Genomic DNA, 25,354 nt, shown 5'->3' on the forward strand with positions numbered 1-25,354 from the left:
CTCCCTCTCTTTCAATGGAATCCTAGTCGATTACCAAGAGTAGAACAATGCCAATTCAAACACATATTGGAGTTGAAATCTCACCATGAGATTCCTCATTGGAATAAATGAAAAATGTTATTTTAATATGTATGTGCAAACATCTCCCCTGTTATCTTTAAAGAGTACATTCCTCTCTAAAAACAATCTCCTTCATGGATCATAGAGTCCAAATAAGAAGGAAGCATTACCTTTGGTGGGTTGTCACTAGTGGATGTGTACCTAGTACAGACTATGCTCCAACTGATTGATCTCGCGATGAAGCGAAGTCAACACTTAGCACTTGGCTCACACCAACAATGGATGAAGAGGGCGGTTGAATCTTGATCCAAGTTAAACCCTGATGTGGTGGGTTTTTATCATGTCTTTCGCTTTTGCCCAGGTTAAGGGGGCAAGCTTCTGGGGAAAACTATAGGAAAAAGAGCTTGAAAGGGCTACCTATTCTGACAAAAGTCAAGTTCTAGTGTGGAGCCACATGCCACCCCATGAAGTATTAACAAGGGCAAATAAAAAAAAAGAAGAAAATACTAAATGCCAGTGAGGAATTCTTAGTTTACACTAAAGGTGTGGTGACTACTTTCCAAGTTCTAAAGGGGGAGAGTGATCAAGCCGATGAAATGTATGATCAAAATATGTGTGCAAAAAAAAACAATCTGGAAGAAAGAGAAGAAGAGAAAAAAATAAAGGAAGGCTCTTGAATCAATGGGTCACTCTTCCCTGATCTGAAGGCGGAATGTAGTCACTTCCCATCCTCAGCAAAAGTAATGGCACAATTTCCAAAGCCTATCACCCATAAACCATCTCAATGATTAGCCATATCCCATACCCCTACTGGGACAAAGGTGGAAGACATGAGGCACATAACTGAAGGGAGGCTTGGAGAGAGTTCTTCGGCCCATCAGAGATCCTGACAAAGTGTGATGCCCTTACACAAAACTCACGAGTAAGCTGAATCGCAAGTGAAAATCATGGTGGCGAATACTTGTACTAGGGAATACCGTCTCTAGTAGTACCACCATCGACTATTGCGTTGATTTAAAGAAGGTAATAAAAAAGAGAGATCTGTTTCTCCTTGGATCTCCTTCCAGATCATTACAATCTCTTATTCTGCCACATAAACATTACTCTCATAATTGGCATTGTTCCACTACTTGGGTAAAATGTATTTCCTGAGCGAGTCAGCCGTGTAATATGGTTGAACCTCTACATTTTCATGACATTTTTGACAATAACCTGCTCTAATCATGATATTGGATCAAACCAGTTTTTATTCAAGTCCATGATTATTCGGACAAATCTCAATTATTAGATGGGGAAGTGACGTGCACCAGCGTGTATAGCATGAAGCTGTCAATTTTTGACTCCACTGGCTGGCATCGTTACATTGAAAACGATCGCAGTAGAGTTGATCAAATTCTTTTGAGGTGCGGTATGATTTTTTTCGCTACAACGGGAGCAGTGAAGTGCACCAGTGCGGCATGCATGGAGCTGTGAAACCCTTTAACTTCATTGGCGGGCATCGTGACAGTAAAACAATCGCAATAGAGTTGATAAACTTATATTGAGGTGTGGTATGATCTTGCGCTATATCTCAATACCATGGGGGCAATTCTACACCCTCCAATCATTGAGCTCGACTGGCTGGCTTCTTACTAGTGAAACAGTCGTAGTAGAATTAATAAAATTCTACATGTTGTGAGGAGAAGCATCTCTTCACTACTGGCTCCTGTATTGGTTGTCACCGCAGTTATAAAGTGGTCACAATAGAGTCAATAAATCATGTTAATTGGTCACATCAAACTTGACTAATGTTTTTTTCCGCACCAAACAGTTTTGGTCGCTATGGAGCAAAATAATAGGATGGCACGATTATTTCGCCACATCCTATATACATGTGCTAATACAATCATCATAACCATAGCATGAATTTTCGCTACATTTCTTTACTTATGGCCTATAGTTTTACACTGTGGCACGATTTTCGCTACCATACAAATTTTATGACAGTATTTTACACTGTGGTATGGATTCTCGCTATAGTTTCTTTCTTCGATGCCATTCCTGTATATGGTGCATGTGTTTATGCTGTACCTACTCGAGATGGAGACTGTAGCACAAATCTTGCTACAGTGACAAATAAGTTTTGCTGCCCTATCCTTGTTAGGGTCTGGTGCTTTGAACGCAGATATTAAACCTTGGTCTGTACTCAAAATACTAATCTTCAGATTGAGTCACAAACAAATTAAAATGGACAGCTTTGCTATCATAGCGATAAATTATCCATAGTTTCTAAGTGATGACCGTGTTTAAGAAAAAAAAACAGAGAGGGCGACACCAAATTGATTTAGAAATGGGTCGACTCAGTTTGATTGTTTTGCCAAGTCGAGTCCCTGTTGCTTCGCACATGAACTCTACTCGGCGGGGGACATCTATCTCATATGCTAATAATATTTGAAGCCTGAATTTACAAGATGTGTGTGAAGAAGGCCTTTATGACGTGTGGCAAAAAAAAAACACGTGGCAAAAAAAAGAGAGGATGATGACGTCTATGATTTTCAGACGGGAATTATTCCTACTAAGTTTACTGTGGTGTTCTTATTTATTACAGTGATATGATTACTTAATGGGATGTGCTTCTATGCTTCTTAAAAAAAAACTGCACGAAAGTTAAAGCACGTCAATGGTGAGGATTAAAAGTTGATTAACCGAGTAATCACCATTAGCAAGGGGCAATTTCGTCCAGAAGTAAAAGCCCATATCCGTATCCACATCCCTTCTCATGGATTGATTCGCGGCCAGCGCGCGGCAGTTCTCACGACGCATTCCGGTGAACAGCGCCGCACGCCCGCACCCTTTCCTTCGCCGAGAAGCGTCCTCTACCCCCTGTAACTGTAAGAGTGTTTTCCCCTTCCGCTACTAACCACGCCGTCGCTGCTTCCTTCACCGGCGAGCTCTCTCCTTCGGGGAGCTGCGTGTTGACGTGTTGTGTAGGTGGTGCTCGTCGTCGTGCTTTCAGGTTCGTCAATAGTCTCGTGGTTCAGGAAACATGGCTGGTTGGCTGATTCATTGAGCACAACACCCTCACTCACCATTATCAACACCTTATTCTGCTTCTTCATGATTCTCGGCAGAGATTGCCAAAGCTTCCATGTCCATTTTATTCCTCAGTATATGGTGATACCTGATATGCATTCAGAATTGAACTGAACTTAACACAAGGCTGATCACAATCTTTTGAATTTACATAGAATTGGTTGTATGCGCTGATCCTATCCGTCTCGTACTGTTCGCGGCCGCGTGCCTATATATAAACTGCGTCGGCTTCTTACCGGCCGCACGAAGAATCGATGGCGATGGAGATTATGCAACAGCTCGCCGCCGCCGCCACGGCAACGGCCCTGTGCCCTGAACCATCTCTGATGGCGATGACGACGGCCGGCGCAGATGGAGGCCGCCATCGCGACGCTGCATGGCAAGAAGCAACGCCTCCGCGAGGCCTGCGACAGCCTCGTCCTCCACTCGCCCATCCTCCTCCCCTTCCGCTGGTCCGACCTCGACTCCCACCTCTCCTCCCTCCAGTCCTCTATCCACGCCCGCTTCAGCTAGCTGCAGGCCCTCCAGGCTTCCCGCCCCGCGGCCCCCGCCGCCGCCGGGAGCCATGGCGAGGACGTCCAGGAACAGGGAGAGGACGAAGTGATGGCAGCGGCGGCAGCGAAGATGGTGCCTCCGTTTACGGTGCTGCAGGTCAAGGAGAGGAGCCCGCGGAGGCGCCGGCATGCGCGAGCATGGACGCCACAAGGCTGTCGTCGAATGCCGCCGGCAAGCGTGCCGGCGTCGGGCAAGATGGGTTCGTTCGACCCGGTGGGATGGCGGTGCCGGCGGCGGCGGCGAAGATGGCGCCTCCGTCAAAGGTGCAAGTCAAGGAGGAACCAGTCGATTCTGATATGCGGACAGGGTGGGCTAGATATGGTCAGCTTTTTCTTAGGACAAAATTACCCCTCGTTAAAGGGGATTACTCTGTTAATCAACTTTTAATCCTCACTGTTGATGTGCTTTAATTTTCGTGCAGGTTTTTTTTAAAGAAGCATAGAAGCACTTCCCTTACTTAATATATGGTTGGATCATGCCAATGTCCATGATTTTCGGACGACAATTAATGCTATAAATTGTACACTGCAATGTGCTTTCTACAGTGATTTTATTATTTAATTGGGTTACACCCGTGTCCAAGATTTTCGGACGACGATTAATCCCAATAATTTTGCACTGTAACGAATTTCCTACAGTGATCTTATTAATAAGATGAATCTTCGCTATGGTATATTTATCGACATTTACACTGTTGCATGGATTTCGCTATAATTTCTAAAGCGGGGAGGCTGGTCTTTTAAAAGCCAAAAAAAAAATTGAAATCCATGGCTAAGCCAGAATCGTGAAGAATTAGTGGCGTTACTGTTACTGCTACAGTAGTAAAGCCACTAAAAAAAATTGAACGTGAGCATCCTTTATGTGAGGAAATGTATATACATAAAGAAAAAAGGAAGAAGCCAGTGCACAAATATTGTTGGTAACAATGCAACGCTCCTATTAAATTTGAAGGAGTTCACTGTGCTTTTCTGGTGCAAATCAAAATATATAGAAAAAACAATAAAGGAGTTCACTCCGCTATATTGGAAACAAATAAAATATCTGAAGAGCTATTTCAAACCTGAAACAAGATTTTGAAACTAGCATCTACTCATCTAATGAGCAGCCCATGAAAAAATCAAATAAATTGTAGACATATCTATATTGAGATAGATCAAACTCGTCTGGCTTAGTAAAGTCTATAATATCTTGGAGAGACTTTTGGTGCACGCTCGCCTGCTTTAAGTGCGCCGCAATCTCAGATTTTCGATCTTTAGCTTGACGATGTCGCTCGAGATGGGAGTTCAAGTTCTCTGTTACAACATCTTGTCAGTGTTGTGCACTGGAGTGGGCATCTTCCACTTGTTGAAGTCTTGCTTGCAACACTGCTATCTCTGCTCTAATTTTCCGTGCTTGTCGTGAGCACTCTCTCTTGTTGCCCTCCTCTACTGCTTGCTCTACATTATATTGACTCGTCAGTGCCTCCAAAGCGACGCATGATGACTCCACCTTGTCTTGAGCAGTGCGGAGCAGATCGACGTGTTGGTTAATCTGGTCCTGTTGTGCGAGAACAAGATTAGTAGTTGGCAGTGGCGCTTCCTCCGATAGCGCTCCCTTAAGCACGCGTAACCCTTCCATTAGCCTAATTATTTCAGGAGGTGGCTTTGAGAAGAAGTTACTCCACAGATCCAGGTTGATGCTTATCTCTTTAAGTATAATATCTCTCTGTACCGGGCGTTGCTTGAGTAATTCTTGAAACGCTTTGATCTCAGACCAGACATGTTTAAGACCACGGGCTGAAACAACATCTGAAAGTTTCGGCAGGGTCACGGGGTTGTTCCCATCAAATTCTTTGAGCAGGGAGTTTTCCTCTGCGCCACAGTTCATGTTCACCGCTTGTGAAACTTGGGCGATTATATGCTCAACATTGATAGACAACTTCTTGGATTCACTGAACAAGTGTTGAATCCTAGCTGGAGCACATGAGAAGAAGGGTAGTGTGTGAAATTGATTACATAAAAAAAAGGAAAACAGAGTGGACAGAGAAGTATAAAATGAAAGAAACCAGTTGTACCTTGCAGAGTGGTTTCTCCTGCCCGCATGACAGAATTATCCCCATTACAATGCTTACTAGTGGCTTCGGGGCCCACTGCCTTGTTAGAAACTCCATCTGGTCGTCATCAAGAAGCTTACTAGTAGGTTGAGTTGGGGGCATGGTGCAGATAGTATCACACGGCGTGTTTGATCCTCCGCCGGAAAAATCAACATATGTTGCGGTATGATAGATATGTTATGTTTCCCTGTGAGGAAGCTGTGATGATCCACATGAAAAAATAAGTCGGTGGCCCTGTTTGATGTTCAAACAAGAGGCTACTTTAGACAACCACATCCACTTCTTCGCTGTCCCGATTGCCGTTACATCTTCGGGTGAGATATTTTGCTGGTCAATGTGATAGAAAAATTTGAAGTCATCACACCAAAGAAACATCTCGCCATTATCTTCTCTTGGCGCCTTCTTGGCTAGTCCACTGTATAATGTGTAGATTGAGGACGCCTCAACATAGGGGTTCCCCTTTTAAAAAAAAGAGGCACTTATAAGATGGATCAATTCACGGAAGAGTTTAACGATTCAGAACCTAACTTCTGTCCCTTTTTTTTATTATGATCTTTTCGCCGTGAGATTTTTGCATGCCAAGGCCCCTCCCTTGCTGGGAAGTTTCCTTGATACCTTCATCACTATCATGGCCAGGCAATGGTGGGTCATCTGGGATCTCCTGCCAAGTATAAGTGGGGTTGCACACGCTGGTATGATCGGCACGATCACTAGCCTTCTGCATTTTCTTGTCTTGAACAGTAGCAAAGAAATTCGATCGACTGCTTTCCCCAGTCGATCACCGTTAATTTGCAGTAGCTCTGATCGAAGATTTTAACGATCTAACATGAGCTCTGTTTTAATTACTCGATTAAGAAGCTGTACAGACTTTATTTATATATATAGGACATACGGCCATGAGCCCGTATGATACATGAACTCGGCTTCAATATATATCAGATCATGCACGTCATTTGCCGATTGGCAGCCAGCTTGTGAATCAAGCCATGTACCACACGGAGATGGATTAATCCTTCGTAACAATATACTACTGAGTATTTCACCGAGTGAAGTCTGTCCTGCTTCGCGTACAAACTACACTCGGTGGGGGGCATTTGTTTGATGAATTTTTGTGCTAAAAATTCATAGAAGAAATAATAAATTATTGGGCATTTAATTTTATATGAGAATATTATTTGTAGCACAATTTTACTGAATATATACGAGACGTGTCTATATGACATGTGGGTCTAGAAATTTTAAATATTATGGTGTCCGAATATATTCGATATTGGACTCGTTTTGTTGTATAATTGAATAGAAAGTGATGGTTCAAATGGATTTTAAATCCGATATACGATTCAAAAGATTGGAACTATTAAAACAAAAGAAATAAGAAGTGCTATCGTTACTACGTGAGCATGCATGGTCATTGGCTGTGGCGATTAAACATATGGGGCCCACTGTCATTAGACATGTTAATCACATAATTATCTCCAGACTGCAGTACACGTTGACGGATTGGCTCGTCTCTGCGTCGGCTTATCACGAAGATTAGCACAGGGCGCTGGAAATTCGGAGGCCGCTTCCGTCGCCGCTGCCTATATAAGAAGCAGAACCCATCTAGAGCGGGGGACGCCGAGGACGCCACAGGAGACACCCATCTGCCCATTTTCATTCATCCCATTCTTCTCAGTAGATTAGGAAAATCAGGAGAGGAGATTGAAGCCGGCCGGTGATAGCAAACCGGCGCCGCTGCGGAGAGAATTAAACACCGCAGCCGGCGTCCTTCATCAAGTCGAGTCATTTATCGACAACAAGCCGCCATTTAGGATATTTGCGCTGGATGGTGAGCACATTGAATAAATATTAATTTTCTAGATTAAACACAATAGATGTTCGGTTCTTATTGGCGATCGGAACATCTGCGTGTTTTTAATCTATCTTGATCTTGATGATTAAAGCCAGATCAATGAGAGCCGAAGCACGGTTATCATCAAACTCCATTTATACAATCGATGGTATAAGGCTGGTTCGGTCCTCATTGGCGATCGGATTATCCGAACACTATTTGATATATTTTCTATGCTCAAAATTAGATGTCCGGCCCTCATTGGAGATTGGATCATCTATTTGTTACTATGATACCGATAACAACGGCGCTAGATATGTCCAACTTTCATTGGTGATTGGACAATCTAACCGATGTTTTACAAAATATATTTTGATACCATGCACACACATGGGAGCTATTCGTGATCTTTGGAAGTTAAAAATTATGGCCGAGTATTTATGAGGTCGGTGTCACGATATTATTAACATGTCCAAACAGATAGGAACGGATACATGTTACTAGGTTCCGACGAGGCAAAAGTAACGATATATCCACATCTAATAAAAGCTGGCATATATGACTGGGCACCGACGAGGCAAAAGTCATCCCCTTTGTTATGATACCTGACTCATGTATGGACATGGTGATAATATATTGTGAACAGGTTTCGGCAAAACAAAGCCACCTATATCACAGTTATCATTAAATCTCTGCACCAACTTCAACCTTCGGCGAGCAATCAATTTTGAAGACGACGATCACAAGCGCAGCTTAATCGGAGGTGTTCCATAGGCTCTTTCCTGTGGATGTAATTAACCGGCCGCCTCATTGCTAGGCGCCGGGAATCAGCGGACTACACGCAATCTCCAGTCAGCATACCTTTCCATTAAGTATTCCTCGCGAAGGCAAAAGGCGAACTCCTGTGGGAGCCCTCATGTATTTGTAAACATTCATGTTAATGAATCGTGATTAATAAAATACAGGGTTTCCCTATTTTCTGTGTGTTCGTTGTTTTGTTTTCATCAAACATCTGGCTTGGAGTGAGATTGCATTGCATGTGACTTAGCTTCTTTTTAATATTCCGGTGCAGTCTGCAACACAGAAATGACGCAGAAGGAAAATCAAGAGAGGGCAACGCAACTGAATGGATCCAAGGCTGAATCGAATAAGTTGTCTTTGTTTCCTTCTTTTCCTGTACCTGGGAGTTGGTTGTATACCCCCTCTGACTTTGCTTCTTTTTATGCAGTTTTGTACAAAACAAACTCAAGCAGAAAGCGAAACAAGGGGTGGAATCTCAAAAGAGAGAAACGAAGGCTCACTTGAGCAAGATGCTTGCTGGATTGAAGATTGTTGAATTTCTTCATGCTGAAGGGTGGATTGGAGGGATTATCTAAGAGGTTTTTTTTTTCATTTTAAAGCTATTCTAATGCCTACATTGTCAACTACATTCCCCATATTTAGTATGCTTGTCCACATGTCAATGGCACCGTTGGAGCAAATCCATAATGTGCATCCTTATTCCTTAAATAGTGCGGACATCCTTAAATAATCCTTTGAGAAGAAGTATCCTAACCTTTACAATCTAGTTAGAAATAAAAATGAGGTAGTGGCCAAGGTAATGAGTAGAATCCCGTTAAATGTGTCTTTCAGAAGATCAATACTGGGAAGAAACTTGAAGCCTGGTATGAGCTAGTGTCGAAGGTATTAAGCTAGTGTCGAAGGTTGTTAATACTGTTTTGACAGATTAGAAAGATCGCTTCTTTTGGAAAAACAATAAAGATGGCCTTTCCACAGTAAAATCTATGTACAAGTTGCTCATGTATGAAGGGGTGGTTCCTAAGAAGAATTTCATTTGGAAGCTCAAGATTCCACTTAAAATCAAAATTTTCTTGTGGTACCTTAAGGAAGGGGTAATTCTCACTAAGGATAATCTAGCAAAGAGAAGGTGGAAGGGTAGTCTAAGTTGTTTTTGTAACTCAAAGGTAACAATATAACACCTTTTGTTTGATTGCTCAATGGCTAGGTATATTTGGAGTGCGCTCCTTTTTACATTTGAGATTAGGCAACTGTGTAGCATGTCTCAAATGTTTGGGAATTGGCTGAATTGTGTTGAACCAGGCTCAAGAGAATATTGTTTGTGGGCATAGCTGCATTTCTTTAGGCAATTTGGTTATATAGCAATGATGTGGTCTTTAATTGCTCCAATCCTACATCTTTCTTGCAGGTCATTTTCATAGGAACGCATTGGGCAATGACTTGATCTTTGCTTCTTAAGGGAGGCGATGAAGAAATAGTTGAGAGCAGCAAACTGCTGGAGAAGCGTGTGTTGGAGTTCTTCTCCGTGTATGGCTGGAACCTTACAAGAAGATTGGAAGCCTAGTCTTTTTCTTCGTTTGTTGTTCTTAAAACTCTTTGTGCTGTCATCTCTTATGCAAAATCATTTTATATTTAAACTGACAAATAGAACCTGGAATCATATATTTCTCCCCATCGAAGAAAAAAAATGTACAGATGATGGCCACGAAATATCAAAATCCAAATGAGCAGATTGATCGACTCAAACAAATCCAGCAAACTCGGCAAAGGAAACGAAGACATTTTAATTAATTTATAGAAATCAGTCAAATGAGATATAGGAGTAATTGATATGACCAAGTCCTTATGTGTAACTATTTTCTTCCAACGGGAAGGTGACAGGTTGTGCATCTGCCGATTGATGACTTTTAATGCATATGATCGCCTGACAGCCGTGAATATTGCAACAGAATTTTAGTTGTCCAGCAAAAAGAGATTTGCAGCTTGCAGGTTCATCTAGAAAACCTACACCAGTAAAAAAAATGCCGAGATAGAAAAAAAAACCATCTAGAAACGAACTAGGCTGGCTCAAGAACGGAGTGTGGAGCTATTCCACCGTATCCCAGTCATAGTAGAAAAAGCCGGGTTGTCCCGGTGGAGTGCTGGCTTCACCGGTCTATCGGTCCAACAGTTGGGTCACTGGATGAACCGCGGTTTATTCCCTATATTTTGTGTTGCCTTCCAGTCACAGCGGCTAAGTTATAGTATAACTTAGCCTAGCGGTTGGCAAGGTTTGCATCTATCCTAGCAGCCTGGGTCGAATCTCATCCCTGCACCATTTTTTCTCCCATAAAAATCAAGTTGGGCTCATAAGAAAGATGCTATCAAGTGGCCCAACTAGCTTTGCTCGAAAACCGCAGCCGGTTCACACCGGGTCGATTGTGTGAGCGATCCTTTGAGGGAACCGAGCCATGCGATCCTTTGAGGGAACCGAGCCGGTCAGGGAGCTGGTTCCGGTTTTTTCTACTATGATCCCAGTAGATCTTTTTTTTTTCGGGGATGATCCCAGTAGATCTTATTATATACTTCTTCTGTTTTATACTATATAAGTCTTATTATATACTTCTTCTGTTTTATACTATGTAAGTCATTTGCTTTTTTTTCCTAACTTCAAACTTTTTAAGTTTGACCAACTTTATAAAAAAATATATTATCATTTTCAATACAAAACAAACATATTATCAAATTATATTTAATATTGAATTTAATGAAACTAATTTTGTATTGTAGATACTATTTTTTTTAAACTTGGTCAAATCTAAAGAACTTTGATTAAGAAAAAAAGTAAAACGACTTATAATATGAAACGAAGGGAGTATTGAAAAGAAAAGTTTGGTCAGGTCGTTATCCGTCATACATGGCACATTTGCGGCCCAGCATATACATACATAAATCTGTTTCCAACACACAGCATATTCTCTACTCTCTACTTATACTATACTACTATTGTAATGGCAAAATCTAAACCGAGAAGCCTCTTAGTTTAGTGTAAACTAGCGACCAACCGGTTGTGAGAATAAGTACTACTACACGTGCATGCTTTTTTTCCTCTTAGACATGCATGTCTTTTTCTTCCTTCTTATAAAGTTTTCTCAAATTACTTATCCAATCTACAATCCGATTACACCATTGTATTCGTTACAATTAAATCTTCACAACAAGATCTTACATGATTATATTACGATGAAAAATATTTATATTTGCAAATTACTTTTATTATATACGTAAGTTACTTTTATCATATATATAAGTTACTTTTAAATTTGACTAAATTACTTCTTAGATATATAAAAGTAAATTCAATAAAGTCTAAAAGTAATTTACATATATTATAAAGTATCTTTAAACAAAACTAAAGTAACTTTGTCACAACATTAGAAGTAAATTCGTTGTAGGGATAAAAATATGACTTTATCTAGAAATTAAATTTAATCAGCACAGATCAACACACGTAAGTTTAACAATTTTTAAAAGTAACTTCAATGTTAATTGGAAGTAATTTTTGCATGGTTCAGAAGTAACTCTCTATAAATCTTCAATGTTAATTAGAAGTAACTTTTGGATCAATGAAAAAAGGCATGCATTAAAGTTACTTTTTTTTTCGTTATAAGTTACTTCTATAATATATCTAAATTACTTTTAGGCTTTATTGAATTTACTTTTATATGTCTAAGAAGTAATTTAGTGAAATCTAAAAGTAATTTAGATATATTATAAAAGTAATTTATTATTTTTCATCAAAATATAATCATGTGAGATTCTGTTATAAAGATTTAATTTTTACGAACATGATGGTGTAATCGGATCGTAGATCGGATGAGTAGTTTAAGAGAAAATTTTATTTAAAGTATAGGTGGATAGAGTCTCTCATAGATAGAGTGGTAGTTGGTTTAGACAAACCAGCTACCATTAGTAGCTATATATATATATATATATATATATATATATATATATATATATATATATATATATATATATATATATATATATATATATATATATATATATAGTCACGTCCTACTATAATATAATATAATTAAATAAAAACGATCGTAATGGGGGTCGTGATTTCTACAACTATTATTTCTGACCATTAGATCCGCAACAATCAATGGATGAGATTCATCTTGCGATCCTTCCACGCCCACGCGCGATCCTTCCCTTGGCGTAGAAAAAGAACCGTTGCCCCTTTTCCTTGGCAAGTCCGCACATCGTGCCGCCCCTCCGCCGTCCTCGCCTTCCCCACCACGCCGTCGTCGCTCCCCCGTCATCCACTCATCCACTGCGCTGCCGCAAAAAGCGATCCTCCTGCATGCATGCCGCTTCCCGCCGGAGCCGCTCGCCTCCCGCCAGAGCCGCTCTGCCTCCCTGCTCGCGCCGCGACGGAGAGGAAGGATAGCTGGGGTCTGCTCACACCGCCACCAACGGAGAGGAAGTATTTTGGTGTGTGGTTTAAGGATTGTTGATATAACGATTTCATTTTGCCTAATAGTGTTTGATGAAATTTTGTTCACGTTTTATTAATTATTTTTCACTAATGTGTCTGCAAATACTTGAGTCAGGATAAGAGGGAGGATGCCATATTCAGCCTGGGTGCTCTCTGAAGATGCATAACCGTGTGATGTCTATAAATTTCTTCTAGTGCCTGTTGTTGCAGGGTTTATTTCTCTATCTGTTTAGTTCTGCTTATTCATCAATATAATCAAAGCTTCTGCTTATTACTATAGTTTTGTCATGACTGAATTCTTTACTAATCATGAGGCGCTACACTTTATACTACCTAAATTGATTGGAAGAATATGCCTTCAATGGAATAAGTGGGACTATACTTAATCATCCAGTTGTATTACTGCCAAAACCCTATTCCTTAATCATCCAGTTGTACATAAATGTTAGATGCACAGGTTGCATATATAACCCTATTCCATAATCACCCAGTTGTACATCTATATGTTCGTGCTTCATACCAGCCTTCTGCCTTCAATACCATTAACAATATGTATACTTATGATTTTTTCCCCGCTAACCATGGCTGCTAGGAGATCTTCCCTGTTGTGCTTCCTAAGGCCGTGCCCACCATGCAAGGAGCAGAGCAATGATTACTGCGTTGATAAGATTGACTGATTGAGAGGGTCATGGTGAGCCTAATTGCAACATTCATTAGATAAAATGGTTGTTTGATTGCTTTAGTACTCTTGTCGATATGTGACAATGTTTTGCACTACTAATATTGTAAATCTCCCGGGATTGTCCTCAATTTCTTTTCACTTTGTCTACCCAATAGGAGAAACCTATGGGATGTGCTCCGTGACAACATCTGCTCACTGGATGCTACTAAAATTATGTCATTTAATATCCATTTTTTACTGTGATTTTTAATTGAAGTAAGTAAATATATACTACAGATATTTTACTGCCTACCTGCAAATATTTGGTTTAATTTGTATTTTCTAACACATGCATTTTGATATTCTTACATTGGATTATATTTTCATTCCATTTTGAGCTGAAAAAGTGGTATTCAGATATTATGTTTGACATAACTATTTGGACCTTTTTCCCTAAACTATACTTATGTGTTTCTTAAATTTTAACTGAAGATGGTTCTCTTAGGCAAAAGTTTTTTCCTCCTTCTGTTAGACAAAGAAAAGAAAAATGATAAGCACTGGATAATGCATACATGTGTGCTTGATTATACCGTATACTAATTGCGCGGTGTGATATTTGTTTTCAGCTGAAGTGATAGATATAACTGTGATTGCAAGGATGCTAAGAGACCATGGCAAGCCCAAGGGATGTAAGGATGCCAACGCGAAACCATGGCAAGCCCAAGGGCACAGCTATCACGGCAGAAGGGGGTGGGCAGTGTTGATGTTAGAATAGAGCAGAGCTATCAGGGATGTGGAGCAGGTAATCTCAGCGTACAATAGACTAATAATTTTTGGGGCAAGAGAAATGCAAATCTCAGATTGATTATAATGGAATGGGAGCAAAAGCAAAGATAGTACCAGATCCAACTCTCCTTTCCAGGTTTATTACACTATTCTCAGCATTTTAGTTGGTTTCCCTGTTAGTTGAGTGACTTAGAGATTATCAGATTAGGCTTAAATAGTCTCTAACAACCTAATAACTCAGATTGGATGACCATTACTACTATATTAGCAATTTCACTGCATCAATTGAGTGTTAATTTATATCTTTGAATTACGCGCCATTTTCACAAATTCAAGATATCAGAAATTACGTGGAAGTGTAAATGAGGTCTTCAATGCATTGTCTTATGTTACATCTTTCCTGCTCCCCTGTTTTCGTTGGTATATGCCTCTTACATCCAGTGTTATGATGCCATAGGAAGGTCAGAAGGTGAATGATGAACTGATGATGCTATCTGAAGGTGAGTGACGATGCTGTCTGAAGGTCAGAAGGTGAGTGATTGCAATTCTTGCAAGGGAAAATACATTGCTCCATGAGTGTGACTCCTCTAGAGGTATATGATGGAATCTCATTTCTACGGCAACCTTAAGTGCTATGTGTCTGTTGGAGGAGAGGGAATGCTGATGAAACCTGAAGTTATTAGGTAGTACAAGGTTGTTAGATTCTTACAAGTTTTTAGAAGACATGAAAGTACTATTCTTAACGACCTAATTCTTTTGGCACAGACGACAGGTCCATCAAACATATATATCAAGCAAGACAAATGATTCAAGTGATAATTCAAGATTTATGCTGGTATCATTTTTGTGGAATTTGTATTGGTTGAGATAGGAATAATTTTAGCTCCATTGGCTTTTGTGGGTCAATATTTGGATTTTTTTTTTGCGTTGGACAATTTATTTCTCACTAATACAGTTGTTAGTTTCTACCTATGCATAATTTAGATAAATTTTGAAAGTGATTATATATCCCTGTGGGAGGTGTGTTGAGAAAAACGTGCAATGTAGGTGTACGTTGAAGAGCTAGACAAATAGGTTCGCCACTTCGCTGGCTGGTGGATGATAACTTGAACCTCAAGATCACATCACTAATTAATTCTGATAATAAATTATTACTTTCGAAATGTTGTGATTTGATCATTCATGGATGACCACTTGTTCTGCTTGGACAGCTGAAACAGGAGGTAGCTGCACTGGTGATGCCTACAAGAGAGCTCACTGCGACAAGCTTCATCAATCCAATTCTGAAGGTTGACCAGAACAAGCACAAGATTGATGAAAAAAGGTATATGCCAGTATAAAGGCTGTCTGTTTCAGTGGGAGAAACAGAGAATGGTTAGGATGTCCATCGATGAGTGCAATGGTTATGTTTACTTTTTGCTAAACATAGAGATGTGCAACATTAGCAATTCCTGGGTCATACTTTTTTCCCACAATAGACCAAATTGTTAATATAGCATGACAGATTAATTTGTTTTGAGTTCTAATCAGTGAAGTGTATGCTTGAATAGTTTATATACTACTAAAAACAAAAGTAGGGGCTGAATGATAATTAGTTGTGAGTTCTGACTATAATAAGAGGTGAAGTGGATAGCATCAGATTTATTCTGGTCCTTTATACATGCTAGCTCTGATTGAAGATTCAAGGAATAGTTACCTAGAATTGGAGGACAAGGAATCCAAGTATAGACTGATTATATGGTGGAGATCATCTTTTAAGTTTTTAAGGCCCATATGCTCAGTAATACTTCATAGACTTAATATTCCTCGAGTTGCAAATGTAGGCGATGTGCAAATCTGTGTTGGCCCAGAGAGCACCAATCATACTAGAGAGCACCTTGGACATAAAAATATCCATCTTGATTATCTGAATAGTTTTCCTTTGAAAAAAAATATAGCTCTAAACATGTCCTCACAGTCACACTAGAGAGCACCAAAAGGTGCACAGCAGCTCAGACATCACTTGATTCAGCTACCATTGCTACATATGTAGTGTTACTGAAATAGATTCAAATCTTTTGGTGGTGATTTATAAAGTTTTATCTGATCACCAGTTTTACTATTTTGATTACAACTTGCAACCTTTTCTTTTGGCACAGGAGTGCTTACATTAAAAATAGGGAACAAAGTAACTGCATATATTTTCAAATGGCTGGAGTTCTATATTTTTACCAGTGTCAGTGATATTCATGATAAATATTGGCTTGCAAACATCATCAACCGTGCATATCTTTTGGCTATCTTTTCCTCCAATTTTTGTGCAGTAATATTCTTGAGCATGGAAGCTGTAAGCTTCCCTGAAAAAAACAGATATAATTTACTCTAGATTTTCTCATCATGTGCCTATGGTCAACAGTACTGAGATTTTTCCTTGATTTTAGTATAGCATAGCTCTGCACTCTCCCGGAATGCTTCGGGGGGTGTGTGGGAATTGAAAGCTTTGGGGGGATGGGGGGGATAAGGCTTATTTTGTTCATGTGAATAGCCCTTCACATACTTCAGAAAAATGGCTACGATCTTGTGTTCAACAACTTGACTGAAATCTTATTAGTTTTTTTGCAAGTTTGCTGTAATTTGCCAATTTTGTGTTCATCATTTCAACAAGAGCCACTGAATGAAATTAAAAGCTGAATTTGCTGCTGCTTTCAGATGCAAGAGCAGCATTCGAAGCGTTCCATTCTAGGAACGGAAGCAGCAGAGGATGACTCGTTGATGAAGTCATACATGCTGCTGTTGTCAGCGAACGCCGACTCCGGCAACTTGACAAGGTGAGAGGAAGTGATGGCGCAGCTGCACAAGTTTAGCCTGTCGTAACAATTGATTATGCTATGCATATATGGCCGTCTAAGGGGCATCGATTTGCACATATTTGGTTGTCTGGCAAGAGTGTACAATGACAAGACTTCTCCGAAGATTATGTTTGGTCAAAAAATGTGATTGCTTGTTTGGTTGTATCTTAGGTGTAGATATCTATGAATGATTTTTGTGTTTTCCATACAATCTGATTATTTTCTAATTGTAAGATTTCTATAATTCGCTCTCCAAAAGAGCCTATTATTAGTCTTTAATCCATGATTATTTTCTAATTGTAAGATTTCTATAATTCGCTCCCCAAAAGGAGCCTATTATTAGTCTTTAATCCATTGTTATGGTTTGCTTTGCAATTAGATTGTCCAATTCATAGTGTTATAGTTGATTGACATCATTTGGTGTTCATCGGAGTAACTATTGTTGTATTCAGAGATAGATTAACAGCACAACAATGCACATTTTTGTAGGATCGTAAAGGGCTTTTCCTACCCCAAAACCTAGCCATTGAGGTGAGGGGCTCCCCCACTTATATCTTAGGTCATTTGCCCTTCCACAACCAATGTGGGACTATTCAACAATCTCCCCCTTCACACATTGGTGTCCCTCCCTCAACCCTTCACCGCCCCTTCAACAATCTCCCCCATCTTAGGTCATTTGCCCTTCCACAACCAATGTGGGACTATTCAACAATCTCCCCCTTCACACATTGGTGTCCCTCCCTCAACCCTTCACCGCCCCTTCAACAATCTCCCCCTTCACACATTGGTGTCCCTCAGCCCTTCACTGCCCCTTCACCGTGTATAGACCCCACAGAACAGGCCCACGGTCCATCAGGTATACGGGCCCCGAAGGCACCCACGGTCCATCAGGCCTTCACATACTGTGTCTCCATCGGGCTAGAGATGTTAACCTAGCCAGGCTCTGATACCAATTGTAGGATCGTAAAGGGCCTTTCCCACCTCAAAACCTAGCCATTTAGGTGAGGGGCTCCCCTACTTATATCTTAGGTCCTTTGCCCTTTCACAACCAATGTGGGACTATTCAACAATTTTATTGTGTTTTCTTCCATGTTATATTATTATGTATTTAAAACTCGTTGCAGCGCGCACGGTCATCCAACTAGATGATGTTGCACGCTTCAGAAATCAGAGGCAATACAATTCGTCACAAAGTTATATGCTGATCAAAGATGGATGGAAATTGCAATCCCATTTTCTGATGCTTATTATAGATTGCAGGCTGCAAGCATCTCTCTTGGAAGGACTGTCAAGTTGCCAGGGTAATAGATGTGAAAGTGCATGAAATTTGAGATGAATAGGTGACTCGAATTACAATTACTAACTTAGCCTGCCTCTCTAGGTAAATTAATCACATTCCTCGTTCTGTGTTTTGTGATCTTGTCTTTCAGAATTGGAAAAGATAGGCTGGAATGCAATGTCAAGTAAAAGGTTCATGGAGAAATTAGTGATGGGCGGACATCCGTTAGGAAAAACACAAAAATAAATTTCATTGTTCTGTAGACTGATACTTAGGCTGCTTTTTAATGACTTAGAGTAGCTTATGACTATAGATATACATGACAAGTTCATTTTCAATGTGCTTGTTGAGTTTTGAATGGCTCTATTTGATGCATTGATCTGTCAGTCTGATGTAGCTGTTTTTTTTTAAAAAAAAAATTCAGCTTATGAGTGTTGAATTTCTGTTGGCAATCAATTCTGTATGCTCTGTAAATGAGGAAATCCAATTTGTTGCAAGCCAATATGACAATGGCTCTGTAAATGAGAAAGTTACAATAGATTCAGATTGTGGACTGCAATTTGGAACCATTAGGTTGTAAAGAACTGGATAAGCCTATTTATGAAAAAAAAATATATGTCAAAAACCCAATTCTCTTTGTTGTCATGCTATTTTCGAATAGGCCTGTAACAGTAGCCATAAGCGTAGGTCTGTAACTTGAGAATTAGTAGCCGCTGAAAAATCGAAATGATATTCAATATTTGCTTTCCACCAAACTAATTGTTATAACTCGAGTACAAAGCTTTGGGAGGCAACTCTAAAATTTCATATATGTACTTTTCACTACTGTCACTTTGCATATACATATTTACATGAGCTGTGTGAGTTTTAAAATGCATGCACTCTGTCTTGTCTCTTGTACAATGATGACCGAAGGTTAACTTTATGTGTTAAGTCCCCACAGATTCTGGGTAATTAATTAACTTTGCAAAAGTTTATATCCCCAACTGCAAATGATCAATTAATATAGTAGCTCAATTAGAGAGCAGATTTTCATGGATGCCAAATTTTGTGGACTCAAAGTAAAGTTGTAATCACCTACATCTATAAGCATTGCTGAAGTGTAAACAATAGTTTCAGGACTGATCATTTTAGGAGCATAGTGACAAAGTGAACTTAATAGCCAGGTTAGAAACAACTTCTAAAATAAGAGAGAAGCATCTTCATGGCTTATTGAACTCTGGTGCCTTGCATGTGAATAAATCTCAAGATACAAAAGGGTGATAATTTTCTTACACCTAGGAATTTTAATTTTAATTTACAACATGTATACTTATCGCTTTGAAATTGTATGCCTGCCGGAGACCTGTGCAACTAGGGGCAAATTGTCAAATTGTAGAATTTAAGTGTTTGTCAATTGCAAAATTTCTTTAAAAAGTTATATTGTTCCTGTTGCAACGCACAGGCACCCAGCTAGCATACATATATGTCGAGAGAACGTTTTGGTTCTAGGATCTATATACATATTATATATTATACATATTATACATGGGTAACAATCTAGCATGCTACTCAAAGGACGAAGCTTTTGAACATTGGGGTTTCCAAGCTCAAGGTTCTTCTGCTTGTAAAATCAAATGTGTTTTTGATTATTATTATGTGATGAACAATTGGCATTGGAGATTATTGGTTTTGATATTTGGAATTTATTTGCGAAGTGGTTTTGGAGATAATTGGATTTCACATGTGATCTACAGGATACTGTTGGATTTGGGTCCGGTCAGACCGGGCTGTGTATGCCGGTCAGACCGGCGGTGATCGAGCGGTCAGACCGGCCAGTCCACGGTCTGACCGGCCGACTATGTGTCGGTTTCGGTTTCGGGTTGTTTATTTGGATATCCGTGATTGTGTCATTGTTATGACTTCTAGATAGATACTATGCGTATGTAATACTGTTGTTTGCTACTAATAAGTTAAGTTGGGGATAGCTTGGTCTCGGAATATGGTTTCTTTGTTTGTTCTATGTGTAGGTGACTCGAGATGCCGGAAGAGTATTTGCGGTGATGGACCGGGAGTCGGCTTGGGGATAAGACGACGTCCGTGGTGGTCAGAGATCATGCGGGATACTAAGGCTAGAGTTCAATGCACGTGGTTGATAAAGATTCCATATGGCATACGATGGAGGTATTGTGTTCGTATGAGATACGGAGTCGAATTTGGAAGGAGTCCAAATTTGGTATGATTGGTTATGTATAGTTTGTTTCTTGTACTAGAGGGTTTCCTAGGGTGATTAGGACTTCTAGTATGAGTTTGGTTCGTGGCTTTAGGCTGCCTACCTTGGGTATAAATAGAGAGGGAGCGTGAGGCTTCTCGGTATCGCTTTTGAGAACAATTGAGTTGATAGTTGAGTTAGGGTTTCGAGTTTAGTCGAAATTTTTGTAAGGAGTTCTGTTGGTGCACTTTGTAAACACAGAGAGAATCAATAAAGTCGTCATCCACTTTAAGAGTTCTTCGATTTGTGTTTCATCGGGTCTCGGCGGTCTAACCGGCTACACACCGGTGGTCAGACCGGCGACTGCTACAGGGAGCGGTAGGTGATCTCGGCGGTTCGACCGATCAATCTACATCGGTCAGACCGATGTTCATCAGGCGGTCGGACCGGCACAACATCTTCGGTCAGACCACGATCCGTCGAATTTGACGGTAACTTTTATTTCCGCTAAAAGTTTTGGTTTTTTGGTATACCAACCATTCACCTCCCCCCCTCTGGTTGGCTTAGTTGTTGTGATTCGATCCTACACTACTAATCAATGCTTTAAACTCCATTGCAAAAAGTAGCACCACTACATATCATGCATATTTTCTTAATTTAAAATACCCCACAAAAGTTATTCGTTTTTTATTTTTCCGTGTGTCATCCTAGAACATGAACAACAACAAGAAAAGTTTACTCTCACCCGTTGTAATTACATGCATTTTGCTAGTTACCTATTATAAAAATTAAGGATGATTATGCAATGGACACTGCTGTCTGATGATCTGATGCAGAGAGGAGGAGTTGGTTTGGACGTTCATCCGCCATGATAGATCATACTACTACATGGTTATGCTGCTCTTTTCTTTGCTTCATTGCATGCATGCTTCATCCGGCATCAGGATACACAAAGGTGCACCAAAGCTTACAAAAGTCAGAATCGACTTGGCAGGATTGCTATACTGTGCTAGAGTATGTAGCTACAGCTACAGAATTACAGAGTATATGCACTGTAGAGTTTACAATGCTTTCGACATTCTTAATTAATTGGCCAACGATTTATTAACTTGCATGTGTTACCATTTTATATATTTTAGGAATTATATGGTTTTTGCTCTGTTATGTTTTTTGGCACACATCTCGGCATCTGTATGTCTCTTGTAGTCATAGAATCATAAAGTCACAAAATCGTATGGCAATAGAGATTTCGATAACCTTTTTATTATTGCAAACTTAGTAATCTATACAACGTAATTTTATTTCAAATCGGTAATAATATCTTCGATGTAATCATACATGGGACTGGATTTAACATCTACAATTAAAATTGCCATTGTCATTTTTACCCGTTGCAATGCATGGGTAATATGCTAGTTAGACCAAAAAGTATAATATTGCTGAGCCATGATTTTTGCGGAACAGGGAAGACACCCTACTCCATTTTTTTTTCATTTAGGAAATACGGAAAATAATAGTCTTACATCCAACACATAATCATGGTTCAAATTAGATAAGTAGCAAACTAAGCTTAGCAAGTCGATAAAACTAATTGCGGAACAGAGTAGCACGAGCTTTAAGGGTACTTAGGCAATACAAATTAATAGCACAAATAATCGCGCGATAATTGAGTAACATAAGCACGGGGAGGAATTAGGTTCTTGCTTCTTATGCAGAGTCGTAGCGGCCGGTTGTCGAGATTACTGCAGGTAAGAAACAATCGCCCTGTCCAAAAGTTCAATAGCACACAGATATAAAACTTGAAGACACAGGCAAATGCATGCATGCATATGCAAGAAAAAAAAACTGTAAGTCCTAGAATGGCACATTAATTGGTACTCCATATATGGCATCGATCGAGCATGCAATTGGACATTCGAAAAGGATATATATGTACAAGCATCAGAACGAGTTCATCAAAAGAACAGTACAAACATTTCTTTTTCATACCATGCCAATTAATTTATTGAATAATATTATCTAGCTAGGATAATATTTTATTGAATATTATTGAATAATATTATCTAAAATCTAGCTAGTGACTAGGATATGGAATTAAAAAAAGACGTGGATATTAGGATATGGAATTATTGTCGACTAAGTACTTGTTGAGATTATAGACATATAATGATTTAATCTATTCCATAAATAAATCATGACATTACAGATGAAAACTAGCATGAACGCATCATTAGATCTACACATGTAAACTACACAGTATAACATGAACAGATTAAGTATGCGCAACATATTGAACACGTACCGAGGTGACGGAAAGACCGGCTGCTTGGTCGAAACTTTTCGCAGGTGTCTACGAAGGCACGAAACACGCGAGCGAAGAGGAAGGCGAGCCGTCGCGAACGAACAGGGAGCAGTCGCGCGAAGCGCTTCCCAAAAACCTTATTGCCGCCTTCTCCCGGTGCAGAACGTCGAAGGCAGAGGTTCCGGAGACCTGCTCTCCCGATTGCCGGTGCACGCCGGCGAGCGGGATGGAGTAGTCTACGAGCGACGGCGCAGTACAGAGTAGGAAGCAAACCCTAGATTGATTTTTTTTTGTATGTTGCGTGAAGACGGCAGGTCGGTTTATATAGAGAAGGGTCGCTTGATCAGGGCGCCCGCACGATCTCTACTGCGCGTAACCGAACCGGATAAGTCGCGCGTAACTTATCCGGACTCCACGCCGTTTGCACGCACCGGATTTTTCGGAACGTTTCCAAAACAAAACGAATCCGAATTTGCAGCAAAACAAAACTGCAAAAGGAGGCTGCATCTGCGCAAGGGTGAGGAGCCAATTTTTCGGACCATTCGACGCGTACGTCGTGCACGCGCGCCGCCTGCCCTGCCAGGCCAGGCGAGGCGAGGCGAGCGAGCGCGCGCGTGTGTTTCCCCTCTTCTCTCCACCACACATGCTTCAAGTGGCTAGGAGGGCATCCTCCCTTTTAAGGAGGTCCCCCTCTCCTAGAATAAGCAAGGTGGTACTAAACTCCACATGCATGCCATCCCATGAGGTGGGCTTTTGTGATTTTCCAAAGAATTAATCTTCGAGTGGGCTAAGGCCCATTCATTAATTCCAACAATCCCCCACCAAATCTCAAAATCCCACTGAGATTTGCCTTTTCCAATGTACTGTTTATATACCAGCGGTTCGATGGAGACCAATTAAGGTTGAACATCCACCTAGAACTCCAAGCTACACTTACTCACAACTTGAACAATGGACTACGCCTTGAATTGCAAGTCTTGTGCAAGCAAGTTTCACTCAAAGTCTTATCTGGTACTAGACCGTCTGTAGACTACCCCTCGGGTGGAGCGTATAAGTCATACTCCTAGGTCTTTAGTAAGCTTCCTAGAAGATTCACCCAAAATCTTCATAGACTGCGACCAACAGTCAAGCTCACAAAGGTGAGTTCCTTCAAGAATGCTCTGCAGGACAACATCTTTGCTAATTAAAGCCAACAGAACTCATTAAGGCATAGCCAACCTGCCTTGCAGCTCACAAGAGTATATGCATCTTCACTTGGATAGGGTATATATATTGGTACTCTCCTCTAGTTTATTAATGGTTTGTTCTTCCCAGGATCTAATTCACGGGATCTCCGATCACATAGACTGGGTTACCACCATAGTATAACTCACATGGGTCTCAAACCCATCTCCTTCGATGCATTGTCTATCACATTTCGTGATAGTCCCTTCGTGAAGGGATCTGCCAGGTTTCTCGCTGTTTGGATGTAATCCAACGTTATAACTCCGGAGTTTCTTAATTTCCTGACAGACTTCAATCGTCTTTTCACATGTCTAGACGATTTCATATTATCCTTAGAACTATTCACTTTGACAATTACCGTTTGATTGTCACAGTTCATAAGGATAGCCGGCACCGGTTTTTCAACAACAGGCAGATCCATTAATAGATCACGCAGCCATTCTGCCTCAACAGTAGCAGTATCCAGTGCCGTTAGTTCTGCTTCCATGGTTGACCTCGTCAAAATTGTCTGTTTGCAAGACCTCCATGAAACAGCACCACCACCCAGTGTGAAAACATATCCACTAGTGGCTTTGATCTCATCCACATCAGAGATCCAGTTAGAATCACTATAACCCTCCAGTACCGCAGGATACCCAGTATAGTGAAGTCCCAATTCCACAGTACCTTTCAGATAGCGCATTACTCGCTCAAGCGCACGCCAGTGATCATCTCCCGGATTAGAAGTAAATCGGCTCAACTTGCTCACAGCAAAGGAGATATCAGGCCTAGTTGCACTAGCCAGGTACATCAACGAGCCAATGATTTGGGAGTATTCCAGTTGATTCCTAGCAATTCTCTTGTTCTTGCGAAGCAACAAGCTAGGATCATAAGGTGTTGGAGAAGGCTTACTATCAATGTAGCCAAAGCGATTCAAGATCTTCTCCACATAATGGGACTGCAAGAGAGTAATCCCATTCTCACCTCTAATTAGCTTAATGTTTAAGATAACATCAGCTACTCCCAAATCTTTCATATCAAAATTTTGAGACAAGAATGATTTAACCTCATTTATCACCTCAAGGTTTGTCCCAAATATCAGTATGTCGTCAACATACAAGCACAAAATAACTCCCTCACCCCCACCATGGCGATAGTACACACATTTATCTGCCTCATTGACTGCAAAGCCTGCAGATGTCAATGTTTT

At 40.4% G+C, this 25,354-nt stretch overlaps 1 protein-coding gene and 2 long non-coding RNA genes across 3 annotated transcripts; 2 read left to right on the forward strand and 1 right to left on the reverse strand.

Moving 5' to 3' along the window:
• Positions 1 to 2,818: 2,818 nt before the first annotated feature.
• On the forward strand, positions 2,819 to 4,292 carry LOC112937364 (uncharacterized). Its single transcript, XR_010738219.1, has 3 exons — positions 2,819 to 3,055; positions 3,288 to 4,008; positions 4,109 to 4,292. It is a non-coding gene; the product is annotated as an uncharacterized lncRNA (long non-coding RNA).
• A 386-nt stretch (positions 4,293 to 4,678) lies between these two features.
• LOC112937358 (uncharacterized) lies at positions 4,679 to 8,386 on the reverse strand. The gene is made up of 2 exons (XR_010738192.1): positions 5,741 to 8,386; positions 4,679 to 5,639 (listed from the first exon to the last, which is right to left on the reverse strand). It is a non-coding gene; the product is annotated as an uncharacterized lncRNA (long non-coding RNA).
• A 4,273-nt stretch (positions 8,387 to 12,659) lies between these two features.
• On the forward strand, positions 12,660 to 17,452 carry LOC9272644 (uncharacterized). The gene is made up of 6 exons (XM_066306553.1): positions 12,660 to 13,585; positions 14,182 to 14,477; positions 14,799 to 15,024; positions 15,107 to 15,176; positions 15,553 to 15,665; positions 17,030 to 17,452. Exons 3-6 carry the CDS (start codon positions 14,939 to 14,941, stop codon positions 17,061 to 17,063), a joined length of 303 nt encoding a protein of 100 aa, XP_066162650.1. The 5' UTR covers positions 12,660 to 13,585; positions 14,182 to 14,477; positions 14,799 to 14,938; the 3' UTR covers positions 17,064 to 17,452.
• Positions 17,453 to 25,354: the final 7,902 nt, after the last annotated feature.

The sequence above is a fragment of the Oryza sativa genome, chromosome 12, assembly GCF_034140825.1.
Source record: "Oryza sativa Japonica Group chromosome 12, ASM3414082v1".
NCBI classification, from domain to species: Eukaryota; Viridiplantae; Streptophyta; class Magnoliopsida; order Poales; family Poaceae; genus Oryza; species Oryza sativa.

Bases quoted from the DNA above. Each gene is read 5' to 3' on its own strand.
- LOC9272644 (XM_066306553.1), top strand. From the start codon at position 14,939: ATGATGGAATCTCATTTCTACGGCAACCTTAAGTGCTATGTGTCTGTT. The intron at 15,025-15,106 runs GTAGTACAAGGT...CTTTTGGCACAG, and splicing joins ATGAAACCTGAAGTTATTAG to ACGACAGGTCCATCAAACAT. The intron at 15,666-17,029 runs GTATATGCCAGT...TGCTGCTTTCAG, and splicing joins CACAAGATTGATGAAAAAAG to ATGCAAGAGCAGCATTCGAA.